The sequence below is a fragment of the Harpia harpyja genome, chromosome 13, assembly GCF_026419915.1.
Source record: "Harpia harpyja isolate bHarHar1 chromosome 13, bHarHar1 primary haplotype, whole genome shotgun sequence".
In the NCBI taxonomy this organism is placed as follows: domain Eukaryota; kingdom Metazoa; phylum Chordata; class Aves; order Accipitriformes; family Accipitridae; genus Harpia; species Harpia harpyja.
In genome coordinates, this window is record NC_068952.1 from 44535650 (window position 1) to 44549751 (window position 14102).

General features: G+C 45.2%; 1 protein-coding gene across 10 annotated transcripts in view; it reads right to left on the reverse strand.

The window, feature by feature from the left end:
* Positions 1-14102, reverse strand: part of AAK1 (AP2 associated kinase 1) — an 87123-nt gene that overhangs the window by 32288 nt on the left and 40733 nt on the right. For 4 of the 10 annotated variants that reach the window (XM_052806621.1, XM_052806627.1, XM_052806624.1 and 1 more), the window contains exons 8-17: positions 13476-13608; positions 12338-12441; positions 11229-11308; positions 9553-9707; positions 9163-9443; positions 8144-8362; positions 4944-5173; positions 4126-4283; positions 3605-3721; positions 1680-1778 (exon numbers count right to left, since the gene is read on the reverse strand). In XM_052806621.1, the coding sequence (XP_052662581.1) occupies positions 1680-1778; positions 3605-3721; positions 4126-4283; positions 4944-5173; positions 8144-8362; positions 9163-9443; positions 9553-9707; positions 11229-11308; positions 12338-12441; positions 13476-13608 (1576 nt within the window). The remainder of the gene's footprint in view (positions 1-1679; positions 1779-3604; positions 3722-4125; positions 4284-4943; positions 5174-8143; positions 8363-9162; positions 9444-9552; positions 9708-11228; positions 11309-12337; positions 12442-13475; positions 13609-14102) is intronic. The other 6 variants (XM_052806622.1, XM_052806628.1, XM_052806625.1 and 3 more) reach the window with 2 other exon arrangements.

Sequence of the window (14102 nt, forward strand, 5' to 3'; positions counted from 1 at the left end):
TCATGAGCTCATGGCCTCAAGTTTTATGTTAAACATAAAAAAAAAAATTATGTCTTTGCAGAAACCTGCAGGAAACCAACACAGCCAGATCTCCTGCATGCCCTTGCCCACTGCTTTGCCCCCATGGAAGGAGATCCACTGAACTCGGTAGGACCAGACACATGCAGGCAGAGAGATTAGCAAAAGAAGGTTTAGCACCTGCCTGCAAAGATACACAACTGGTCAGGGACAGATTTGTGGGACAAGCAACCTGGCACCACAAAAACCGCAGACAAGTGCTGCTCTGATTATTTGCACCCACGGGCAGGGTTGAAAGGCAATTGCTCTGCAGTGGCTTCTGTACTATAAAGAATTTCAGAGCTCCCACTGCAAAGGCTGCAACTGCTCCTTCGTATGGTTGTGCCGTATCAAAATGCAGTAGGCAATAAGGAAAACAACGGTCTTGGTGTGCAACTGTATGCATTGAGCACGCTGGCAGAGAATTAAATAGTAGTCTGGGCCAACAGACTTCAAGTCAGGAAAACCAATGCTTCCAATAGCATTGGGGGATGGGGTGGGGGGCAGAGAAAAACGTGCAGTCATCTGCCTTCTGTAGGTTCTTTTCAAATTATAGCTGGGCAGGTCAGCTCCTGGCAAGCGCTCACAGAGGGGAGACAGTTCTGCTTCTTTTCTCCAACTGCAGCATCTATGAATAAAACCCTTTTGAACCAAAACACACTTCTCATGCTCTTTGAGCATCAACCAAAAGGAAGCAAGTTCCACGCAGTTATGGAAAAAATAGATTTATTTTTTTTTTCCCCCAAATTGCTTAACTTTCCGTGGAGAGATGCCATCTCTACAAGCATGTCGTTTTGAAGCTTGGGTCCTCTACTGTCAAACCACCAATGATCCACAGCTTGAGCTAAGGACAAGGGTGAGAGCTGTAACAAGCATTTGTCCTCTGGGGCTAGCTGACAAGAAGGGACCTGTCACACACATTCACCAGAGGGCTTAGAGAAACTCCAAGATAAAAACATTCCCATATTCCAAATCCCACTGATTTGCAAATAAGCTCCTAAGCACTTACATAATCTTGTGCTAAAAAGTGTTGGCTGCTGCAGTCAGAAATGTGCACACAGGAAAGACTTAAGTAGTACTGCAAAGTAAATGGAAATAGCTACCAACTGCACTTGAAAATTTTGCCAATTCAGAAAAGGTTACATCTTAACTTGTGCTTCATATGAAGCACGCATTTGCAGTAGACCTTGGAAGCCAAAGAAACACTGACTCTTACAGGAAAAAAAGATTCACAATAATAAAAATTACAATTTCAAAGTTGGAGACCAATTTGAAAATGGCTTAGGTCAGAACAGGTAATTACCCAGTGATTATTTTTGGCTTTGAATACTGAACCTTTAGAGACACCAACATCGTTGTCATTAGAAAAAATATGATAACCCTAGGGTCTGCCATGAAAACTAAGGGCTCTTGTGCTCAGCACCACTCCCACCAACACACAGATATTCAGTGGCAGAAAGCACTACACATCATTACTACCACTGAGTTCAGCAGAGCTTATCAGCACCCAGCACCATTGACTGAGGCCCAGGATTTCAGGTGTGCCTAGAAATAGAACCGAAAGATTAAGAGTACAAAACAAACAAGAATCTGTCCCCCTCCATAAACTCAGTTCTGGTTACCTGGCGTGTCGGATAACGGGAGAGGAGTGAAAGGATCAGGCACAGTCAGAAGAGGAGGGCTAGTGTCCAAACTCAGAATGTCTTTCGTTTTTTCAGCTGGTAACCAGGAAGACAAAAGGCACAATGAAACAGAGAAGAGAGAAAAGCAGAAAGCATCGAGCAAAATCTCAGCACAGGCACAGCTCAATATTACAGAGTCCAAGCTACAGCCTGACAAGAACGACACACGCATCCACACTCAGAACAAGTTTATGTTGCTAGTGAAAAGAAAAAAAAATTCCAAAACCAAACCACCATTACCATGTAGCTCTCCAACACAATTTAACCCACTGATTTCAAAACATTCCTTGAAAGGGAAGTACTATTATCTCGCTTTACAGCGGCACAAAAGGTGAAATGCCTTAACAAAGGACACACAGCAGGCCAGCCCCCATGTTGGGCCTCTTTGTCTGAAATAAAAGATACAGCATCTTGCATCAGACAGGCTTAGACAGGCTCCTATCTATGCGGAAAGAAAAAGAAAAGGGCTAGAAATGCCCAGCCCAGTGCCAGCACCAAAAGAATTTCCAAGACACCTTCCTATGCCAAACCGCAGGACAGGAAAGTCAAGGGGCACATTTTAAAGACAACTACTAAAAGAATTGAATGTTACAGCGTCCAGAAAGCCCAGAATGTGCAGATGTTTCTCAGGCTTTGCAGAAGGTACATTACAGCTGAATCTGGAGCTGCTGCTACTCAACATCACTCCACAAAGACTGATGGAACATCATAAACTGTTCACAGGGAACTGAACAGCTGGACAAACTCAGAAAGCAACCCCCTAGAGCACTCTTGCGTCATGGACTTCAACTTCTTAATTCTCAGGTAAGAGTCAACAATACCAAGCTCAGTTATAAGCTCCTCTAAATCTCTCTTTATAAATAGAAATAAGCGTAAATGGATTTGTCACTTCTTGCCCCACAAAGGATTCTTCAGTCTCTTCCCAGGACTCCTCTCACCAAGGGTTGGTGCGCTTACATGAGGAAGCATCAAACAGTTGCATTTGTCACCAGTAACAACTGCTACAGCAGACAGGGGAGAGGATTACTTGCATTTAGGGCTCCCGAAAGCAGTTTTCCAATACTGCGCTTGGCAGGTCTTTGCTGCATTCAGTGAGAATTGATGCTGAAGAAATAGAAACAAGAAGCAGCACTCACAGAGTTTTTTCGGCACAGAAGGGGCTTCTCATGGCAAAACCTTGGTACCCAAGTACCAAAGGAGGCACCAGACAAGGTCACGCATGCAGAGGCCTCTGCCAAAAAGCTCCTTAGACCAGCCAAGGACTCCTGGCCCCTGGACCCAGACAGCACAGCCAGTGCAAAACTTCTTGCCTTCACCATTTAACATGTCAATTATGAGACTAACCATGCTCTCCTCTGAGGATTTTCCCTGCGCACTCCTGTGTCTGCTATTCTCCTCGTTCTGCAGCAGAGACGTTATTATCCCTGCTCCCCTGCTTCATACAGCCTAACAACTGCAGGCAAGGAATATCCTCCAGCACGTCTGACCAATGTCTCCGACTCCAATTCCCTTATTGCACACTCTATATTTTACTTCTAATTATGAACTGCATGGAACTTTAACATGTTAAGAAGCTTTCTTGCGAACTTAAGAGGCTCACTTAGTTTCTTCCCTCACCAAAAGCCTCACCTCTGCCTATAGACAGTGCCTCCTGTCTCTGCTACCCAACTGTGACAAGTACGTGAGCAGTTCCTACCTTCCCTTCTTTACTGAAGTGCCAACCTTATCCTGCAGTTCTCAGTGCCAAGGCCCAGCTCAATTTATATCAGTTTCACCTTCCTTTCAAAGAGGCTGTGACAAAGAGTTGCCATTTTTCTGCAGTGCTGTCCAAGGTATTGTCCTGTAGGACATGTTCACAAACTCACCTGATCCAGCAGTGAAGGAAGAGCCACCAAATGCATCTGCCTGGGTTGCAGATGAAGCCGGCTGGAAACCTGGAATCAAGTTCTCTGTGGAACTGCCCATCTTTTCCGGAGCTTTCCCTGAAATGCCAGATGCAGTTTTAGGGGAAAAACTTCCACTCCAAAGGTAGGTTGCTTACCTAGATTTTTTTAGGACACTATTCCAGCATGTGACTTAAGCCCCTTCCTGCAAATCATACCTTGCAGGTGAAGCGGAGTTTAAACTGTAGCTTCTACAACCAACTGATCAAGGCCGCTTTAAAAGCAGTTAGTGCCTCTACCTTTGAGGATCATACTCATTTAATTGTAATTGCTCAAAGAGGACAGGGACTGAGAAGGGAAATTGGAAGGATTTAGCTCTAACAGGCACAGAGGACCATGATAATATGGGAGCACCCCAGTAGCATCTGACCGAAAGCATCATCTTTCCATGCCATCTTCCATTTTGAGAGTGGGCTGGCATTAAACCACCTCCATGAACCTACCGTCACCTAGCTTTGCAAAGTCCTTGTTCAGCAGCTCCTCAGCTGTGAGTTTGGAGAAGTTATCATCATCAAACGGATTCCACGTGGAGACATCAGGCGGGTTATAGACATTCTGCTGTGAGGTCCTTGGGGAACCCGAGGGTGTGGTGGAAGCAGATCTGGATGTGATCATCCCAACCAAACAACAGTCATTAATAACCCATCTGAAATCCTCTGGCCAGCACTATGAGCTGGTCCAAGCTACTGCATTACAATTACTTCCTACTTAAAACACTCAGCACAAGTTATTGTACTTGCATACCCAGAAACCTGGGACCAATTAACCTTATCTACTCTTAATCTGGTTGAGCATCCTGGTGTCAGGGATTAAAACAAGCATCATAAGCATCCCATTTGAAACAATTTTCTGCATTGCCCACGTGGAGGCTTTCTGCCTGTAGGCACTATAAAAGTGAGCTAGCAAATACTCCTGGGGAAGCGCTGATGCTAAGCAGCAAGCGTGAAGCATGCACCAGGGCTACTGGTGGAACAGCTGAAACGACACCAGCTTTTGTAATCCAGGGGAACACCCTGCTTGCTTAGCTTTTGGGGAGCACAGAAGCACTAGGGAGGACCTCTGCCCTTGGGGAATTTTTTCAGCAACTTTCTGCCAAGCCCTAAACTGTTGTCTTGGGAAGGCAAAGACTAATTTAAACCTCAGAGTTTGCTGCCTACCTTCATCTCAGAGCTTGATTTCCTAGCTACCTAGGAAATCTCTGAAGAGCCTCATCTACCCCCTCCCCTCCATACCCTTTGACACCAACTGACCAGCCACCTACTTGGACTTATTGAGACTGGCTTCAGCAGCAGCTGCCTGAAGAAGCTGGGTAGACTTGCTGGCTGGAACCCCAAAAACCGCACTGTGGGTCACATCGCTCAGAATCCTCCTGTGTCCCGCACGCTGCGTCTTGGGAGAGGACGGAGGGGTGAGAGAGCCCAGCTTCTGACCTTGCACTGCTGTGGGGGGCGTGGTTTGAGGTTTTTGCTGTTGCCTCATTTGTGCCTGCATCTAGGAGAAAAAGTAAAATGGTATGTCCTTGTTCAGGAACAACAGCCATGATGAAAAAATGGCTATACGCTGGCGGATCTGACCTTCAAGTGATGGATTGGGGATAGTCTGGAAGGGAAAAAACAAACCAACAAAAGAATCGGGGGCAGGAGGTAATTCACTGATCTATAGTGTTTCAGGATTACTACAATTGCACAAGCAGAGACTTTCTCCCCCTTTCTATGGTGTAACTCTGGAGGCAAAGCCTCTATTAGTGCTTGTCATTAAAGGCTAGCTGGTCTCAAACTTGCTCATGGGTAAAGAGGCTGAGATCCAGGACAGAGGTAAAAAAAAGAAATCAAGATCATAGCGTGCAGGAGTCTTGTCATAGGGACACAAGGAGTGGGGTAAGGTGAGGAGCAGCGCTTCTTCCAGCAGATAATGTGTGATTGGGGTCAAATCCCTAAAGGAATACAGTGTGTGATTGGGGTCAAATCCCTAAAGGAATACAAGTCTTCTGCAGAAATCTTGTGCAAGAAGCTTTCTTAGATTTCTCTTAGGAAAAAAAAAAAAAAGGAAAAAAAAAAAAAAAGCAAGGACCACAGGAGCAACATTTATCATTAAAATCTGGAGGAGAAAAACAGGCACGTTTGGTTTAGGTGTAAGCCAAGATAGCCCAGCCACAAACCCTCTAGAAAGTTCAAGGGGTTTCCTCAGACTGATCTTATTTTTCCATTACCTCACTCTTGTGTTAAACTCGCAAACCCATAAATACTTGAAATACTGTTTTGTAGTGATAAACAACAGCATCACTTCCGATTATGTGATTTTTCAAAATTTGTCTGTCAGTGAAGTATAATGGTTGGATTTAAAGCAGGAAAACTAGAATGCAAAGAGCAGAAAGCTGTGAACATCACCTTCACTGCCTGGGTCCTAGCTCCCTGTTCCCCACCCCATATCATCCCAGGCCATTTTTGACCAAGGAAGACAGATGAAAGACTTGTAAAGACCTAAGAGGGCAATGAGAAAAAGAGTTACATCCCCAGTGTGGTGCTTAACTACAGTGGGGCAAGGCAAAAAAGTAGTTAGCTGTCTTGCTTTTCATCTGGCATTTTCGGGCAGACTAATTCACTGCAGCTGAGAAGCAAACTGACCTGACTGCTTCTGATGCACCCACCTTACATCTTGCTATATAGGTCACTGCAGAACAGTACATTTGGTGCTGAGAAATAAAAAAGCAGTGCCGAAATCGCCACAGAAATGAATGCAGAGCTTATTAAGCTGAAGTCTCACAACATGAAAAGGTTTTGACGGGTCCTGGCTTGGTATCTTCTGCTCAGTGACTCTGCTCTGTAGAGACCATGTCTCACTATCGTTTTTTAAATGAGCCGACCACTGCTTTTTCCCTCCTGACTGCTGCAGGAGCGGAGAAGTGTCCAGATGCGTCCATTCTGATCAGCCTTGCAGGGGGATAAGGCTAATTTTCAATCTAGCTGATTTAATGAAATTAAGACACTTTCCGTGCTAGTGAATCACAGCAAAGCTCTTTAAGAGATGCAATTCAATACTCTGTTTCAGGCATTTCTCCTCTAAAAGGAACAGGGTAGTAATGGGCACCATCCAAAACCTGTCTGCATGCACTGAAAATCTCCCACCAATTTCAATAAACTGACTTGCCCCAGGTCATTCAGCAAAAGAATAACAAGACCAGGAACACAACAGCTCCAAGCTTGTCACCTACCCTAACAATCAGCTTAGTGCTGAAAATTAATATAAAAGAAAAGGGGGTGAATATGACAGAGCATTGAGACACACCAGAGAGCAAAACAAACAATGCATCCCCAGCATTGCTCAGGTCACTGGCTTATGGAGTTTATTAGTCAAATTAATTCCTGATGTCACTTCAAAGGAAGCATGCTCAAGAGATTAATTAGGTCCCGAATAACTGGCAATTCATGAACAAGCAAGCACAAATTGCCCTTAGTTTGGACTCAAACATTGTGCACCTGAAGTGGTTTGTTATCAGATACTGTTTGCTTTGCACACATGCAACCTGGTACAGCAAAATACCAGGCAGCTTCCCCCCCTTGCCTGGTGCCTGCACATGCTTTCTTTCCAACACTCAACTAGAGTTCGGGACATCCCTTTGCGCTCCCAAAAACAAGCAAGAGTGGAGGGAATTGCACAGGAATGAAAGCAAAAGGCACAGCTTCCTCCCATAGGTACTGCAGAGACACTTTGGCAATGGGGATCCTGCCCTCTGGCACAGCTCCCCTGCCTTTAACACTGCGGACAGCTGCTTATTTCCCTGTTGCAGACAGCTGTATTTTCCATTAAGTAAAGAGCATTTATTTTGGACACATGTTCAGATGATTAGTGAAGTGGCTGATTTATTTATTTATTTTTAGATACGGTGCTTTGAAAAGTCTCCTTTCCATAGTATTCATTAAAGGAAAAAGTTATCCTAATGCCAAAAACAACCAGGAAGGCTGCTTGCACCTTTCTTTGCATCAGAGCCCTGAATACAAGATGGAAGTTTTCCAAACAAGCAGCAACATAAAGTAGTTCTGTTGCCCGGTGCCCATCCTGATGCGTTGAGTACAAATAATTTTTCAAAGATTTTATCGCATCTTCTAGGGCAATGTGACAGGGGAGGGATACAGAGAATATCTTGTTATCTGCTTTCTACTCATCATCTACTCATCTTCTTTCTATGGACCCAGAGCACAACTCCAGAGTCCAGCATCCCGTTGGAAAGAGCAATCCAAACAACTGCACGTGTGTCTGAGGCAGCAAGGTTAGTGCCAACATGTGCGACTCAGTAATAACGCACTAGGGGCCAGCAGGCCCTAGAGCACCGTTTACCTGGGCTCTGTGGGTCTGAAAAGCCAGCCACCCTGCTGGGGTGTTCCCGGCATATAGGACCTGGCAGGAGAACACTTGCCAGTCCTCCAAATCCTGCTGCCCCACTCCTTCCCGCAAGGCTCTTACCACTTGCTCCTGTGGCTGCGCTGGCTGGGCTGCACTTTGCTGGGCCTGGGGCTGCGGCGCCGCCGGGGCTTGTTGCTTTTGTTGAACCGCTGCTGCTGCTGTCTTCTGCTGCATTGCTGCCTGCTGGGCCATCATCTGCTGCTGCTGTTGCTGCTGCTGCTGGTAATAGTTCTGCATCAGCTGCTGCTGTGCTGGCGCTCCTTGCTGCATCACTGGGAACTGGGAAACAACCAGTTGTTGAGCCGCTTGTTGCACAGCTGGGAACAGGGGTACCACCACCAGAACTCGGGGCCAGCCACAGGAAGAGTTACAGCCACTGCAAGTGGCAAAGCAGTAATAGGCTGCAATGGTTTGGAGACCATCTCCAAAGGACTGGTGGAAAACGGCCTTCTGGTCTAACGTTAGATTCTTTTGGTGTTACACCTGCCTGTATGGGGTTCCCAGGACACAGACTGTCCTGTGGTCTCAAACTCCTTTCTCCATTTTTATCAATTCCAAACCTTTCCACAAGATAGGAAGATTCACTGTCCCTTTGCTTCCACTGTTAAATATGCTTTAGCACAGATCTATGCTGCTATAAACACCTCAGTTAAGCACGCAAGTCTGTCATCTAGACACATCCCGTCTAACTCCTCATGCATTCACAGACCTGAATCTTACCGTTGAAAAGGCATGCCAGGCTTCTTGTACCACAGAGAGAGCAGAAGAGAAATTGTACCCCTCTGCTCATCAGTTGAGCATTGACCTCAAGACCCTGAAACACTTGGGGCTGTAAAAACTTAACCAGCATTGCTTATTTTATGTTTGTACATGACAAAACTATGCCAAGGCCTTCCACATTGACAGTTAAAGATGCCAGCCTCGCGTAGCAAAAAAATCTCACTAGACACATTGGAAAATGCCTAAAAACTGCACGTATCCCCCCCCAAAAAACAGGGCACTTGCCATAAATGCAAAGATACGGCCTTGCAGACCTCTAGCACGGTAAGTATGCAACACACACAGCCATGCACACCTACCTGCTGAGCTTGCATCATCTGCTGCTGCTGGTAATAGGCAGCCTGCTGCTGCTGCTGCTGCTGTTGCAGAAGCTGCTGCTTCAAGAAAAGCTGCTGTTGATGCTGAGGTGTGGCTTGTGGCTGAGTAGAAGGGACCTGGGGCTGCGCCTGCGAGGCCTGCTGCGGAGCCGGCGCCTGCTTGGCTTGTGGCTGTGCTGGAGCCTGTTGAGGTGCTGCTTTTTGCTGGGGGACACTTGCAGGTAGCGAAGGCTGACCACTGCCCAGGGTAGCAGGTCCCGCAACTAGTAGGGGCAGGGGGGGGAAAGACAGATCCATTAGATCAACATGCACCACAGCTCTGCAGTACGCAGTGCCCGGCAGGAAAGCACCACACGAGGAACATGGTTTCACCTTGTGCCTGAATGGCTGCTTGAGCCGTGGGTCTCTTCCTAGGCGTCAAGGCTGGCTGAATGGGTAAAATTCCAGGGTTGGGTTGTGTCTGTCCTGCTTTAGGTCTCTGGCGAGGTGCTATGGAAGTTTCTGTTGTAGGGATGGGATCTGTCAGCCTACAAAATAAGGAAAGGAATAGAAGGAAGAGCACAGTCTTTGTTTGCCTGATAGTTGGTGCATGGAAGACACAGTAGGGGTTTAAAAACTCATCCATACTTTAGCAGTATGTGACTAATAAAGGCGAAGCATTTGTGGGCATCCAGACACAGACATCGACCCTTTCCAGAAAACTGCAAGCTTAGTAAAACTTAACAGATGCATTCACAACAATTAACCCGACACTATCGTTTTGACAACTTTGCCAATTGTGGCATCTTCTCCTGCTGGACAGCTGGAACTTGTCAAAATCACTCAACTCATTCGAATATTTGCTACAAATATTGTTTAAATCCACTTAGAGCTCTGGATGAGCAGACGAAGGACATAAATTAGCTTAAGAGCAGCTGGTACCTTTGGGCAGAGTTGTCTAAATTGCCATCTTTAGACATAACTTGACTTTAGTACATCTACTACAGAATTGGGTCATTGGACCTCTTCTGATCTTTGCTTGATATTCACTGAGCTCCAAAAATTCACAGCAACAGAGCCAAGCAGGCAGACACCACCCTGCCCTTCTGTGGATACATTTGCTTGTTAGATATCAAGTTGTTCTACTAATGTGAGAGTAGCTGCACTCAATTATAAAAACAAACAAAGCAGACTCCTGGGACTGACAGACAGGAGGAAAGACGCCCTATTTCAGAGTCTGAAGAAAACTGCTGGTTTTAGAGTGCCCACTGCTGTACTGCTCACTTTGCAGTAAAATAAGGTACAGGTTTTGTCCAACAGAATTTACAAGTCTCAATTACAGTATCATAAGTAGAGCAAGCAGCAGCAGGAGAGGAGAAAACCACAGCAGTACAGTGGTTTCCCCACTAATTGGGCTCTTCAGATGGAGACTGGTTGGGCTTTTGTGTGTTGTCCCGCTCCCCACCCCCCGTGTCGTCGTCATCCCCCACCCAAAAGAAATTATAGGACTCTTGCAGAAATCACAGCAATTTCATACAGTAATTACTGGGTCAGGTTATCATCTGCCGAGGGTCAAACTCAAACGGCAATAGTCCCCAGTGCAGTTTCTCAGCAGACTCATGTTCTCCGGGCCAATTCCAGGCCCACTGCAGGCCAGCTGCAGTCCTTCTCCTGACTTTGCTCTCAGGTACTCCGGGTACTGCCTCCAGATGGATGACACACTAGATTCATCTAAGTGCATGAACTTCAAGTGCTGCCGTCAAGCAATGTCTTCAGTACAAAAAGCCTAGGTGTTGAGTCATGCTGAGCATCACCAAAGTCCCACCCCCACCCCCACCATGCAGAAAAATTTCCCCTAATATCCGCATTTTCTGCCTTTCAGATCAATTAGATCAATGGTTATTTATGTCGTTGAAGCAAAAGCCTCAGGACTGCAGTGTTTGTCTCCATGTGTAAATGTAAGCCCACAAGGAAGCAGCTAAATATACCAAGCATCCTTCCTAATAAACAGCAGAAAGACAACAGACGATAAAAAGAGAGAGGGCTGAGCATAATACAGAGGTGTTTACCTGGCCTTTGGTTGACTCTTCTTTGCAGCAGCTTCACTTGCTTTAACCGGGTCTGGGAGTTTAGCGGGGATCGGAGAGTTCTGCAGATCCCCAAAACACCAAATTTTGTATTTTGAGGGCAGAAAACAGAGTCAGAAAAAATTTGCAAAAGCATCACAATGAAACGGGGATATTGGGGGATCCCCAAAGCAATTATTCCTCAAGCTGGACACAGGACAAAGCCCTCAATGTTAATGTCATGAGAAGACAGTAGTTTGGGAGAGTCTTTACAAGGGAAAAACACGGTTCAGCTTTTTGACCATTTACTACACATGGAATCTGAACACAAAGCTTCATAGCACAACCTGGGTATTTTTAAAAGACAACCTGGGGACAATAGCAGCAATACTTATTAATACTACTATAAAAAATACAGGCACAATAGTACTAAAACCATGTCTTATTCATAAAGACCATAAATAACCACCTGAACATGGGGGGGGGGGGGGGGGAGTTTCTTCTTACCTGGAAACAACAAAATAAAATGTCATGTCACAGATGTCCCTAACACCATAAGAAAATACTTGTCAACTCTATTTTTTCAACTGAAGCCTATAAAGATACACTAAGAAGGGGCAAGTGGTTGTGTAAGGTCTGATGTGGTTCAAATGCAAGTTGGCCAGTCCCAGCCAGACAGCAGACAAAACTGCTATGTTTAAAACCAACTGCAGCACAAATTATGCATGCTATAATAAGTGTGCCTGGAAATCAAATCGGTTTCACAAGCATGGCCTAATTTTCCACATTCACGTGCACAAGATCTCTTGGTTGGCCTCATACTGGTAACTGGGTGAGGAGGTAAATCAGGGACAAACAGAAATAAACAACATATGAAACAAAACCCTGATTCCTGCCCCCATCCCCCAAAACCCAACCCCAAACAGTGCTGCTAGTTACAAAAAAAAAAAAAAAGAAAAGAAAAAAAAAGAAAAATAAAAGAAGAAAGACCCTCCTAATTACAGGACTGGAGAACAACCAACAGAATACGGCAGAATACTCAATATTCACCAGTTGCCACCTCTGGTCTCCTCCCACAAAGCCCTGTATCAGTCCACTCCTTTGCTACTCACCTGGACATTCTGGACTGGGCATTCCTTCTTTGCCAGTTTGAATGCAAAGTAGGAGACCTGATAAATATCAGGTCTCTTATCAGGGTCTGGCTCAAGCATATACCCTTCAAAAGACAGAGATGCTACTATCAGCAATAGAACAGACAGATTCACATGACCCATTTGTGGCAGAGCTACATTTGGTATAACCAGATGCTAACAGGGTGCCCTGTGTCTTTCAAAGCACCCGGTCAGTGGTCAGTGGGGCTGAGCTGATCATCAGGGTCAGAGAGAAAGGGGCAAGACAGACAGTCAGGATGGACTAGGAGATATTTTTCAATACAGCTGTGAACAATTTGTAGCTGCTATCAAAGGCTCTAGGGCAAGGAGGGGAAATGCAGCCTGCCTGGTCAGGGAATAGCATTGGTTTCGACTTCTGCATTTCCAGGTGAACCCGAAGTAAAAGAGCTTGATCCAACCCCAGTGCGTCAGGGGGGAGGAAGACAGGCCAGCCACATATATGACCACATAAGCAAAGAAAATACCAGGCTGCTCTGCAAACACATTCAACTCTGTTAGTCAAGACCATGGCTAGGGAATAGGGAAAAGGAAAAAAAAAAAAAAAAAAAATCAAATGCTGTGCTGAAAACAAGGGAGCTGCCCCAGCTTTGCCAGTAGTGCATTGTACCCTTAATTACACATTCACTCTAGTCAGTGGGTTATTTATAAATCATTTCAGTTCTGTTTCTCAATTCATAGAAGATGAATTCTTATCACTAGTCTAAGTCACTGTGGTTCTTTTCAGTTCCTTATCCAAATAGATTTATTACTGGAGAAATACGTTTCTGCATAAATAGGCTCATTGTGCAAGTTTCTGTAGGACTCTCAAACCAAATGGCTGCCTGTTTTCCTGCCTTTCCAGAGAGTTCACTACAGCCTAGCCAAACAGAAATCTCTTTTCGTCATAATTTCTTTCGAAGAGTGATCTCCCAAGCTACTAAAAGACCACTTTATCCACGCCTGTGGATAAAGCAAGTCTCTTAAAAGAAGAGAAACACCAGCTGTTTTACTGTAGGAGTAGGGAATATAGGAACAAAACACCTCTGCTATTTTTTTTAATTCTGCGGAAGTGGATTATGCCACTGTCAGAGACACTCACGGATGAGGCAGTGCATGTCTTGCGAGTGCCGAGAATTATCTGGAATGGTGAAATTGCCATCACAGATTGCCACCTGACTCTCCCCAAATGGCAAGGTGAAGTAACACAGCTTGTACAGTAAACAGCCAAGGGCCTGAAGAGAGAGAACAGAGCAAAGGATTTAAACTGAAGCAAACCAGGGAATGGTACAATTCAAATACCATTGTAAATAATAGGGAAAGTGCTCTAGCTTGTTCTGCTATAGGGGTCCTGCATGTCGTCAGGCCTACATTTTAACATCCCTGTGATCGACTTGAAAACAAGCATAGTTTTATGGGAAAATAAATACATGAAGAGCTCTCCCTCGCCAGGCTGAGATCCTGTAATCTGGGGGATTGCGTGAGTATCATCACACACACCCCACAGCTCCACATAGTGTAACTCGTCACGTCATTAAACAGGCAAAGCCTGTTTCCGCCACATACTGGAAGGGAAAAGCAAAGTAATAGCAAAAATAAATTATAACCATCATCCTTAATGCATTTATTCTGACAAAGAAAAAACCAAACTGTTTCCAAGCTTAAGTTCAAACAACCTTTCAACCGTTATAAATATATACCAGGGAGAGATATACAGATAAGTCTGCAG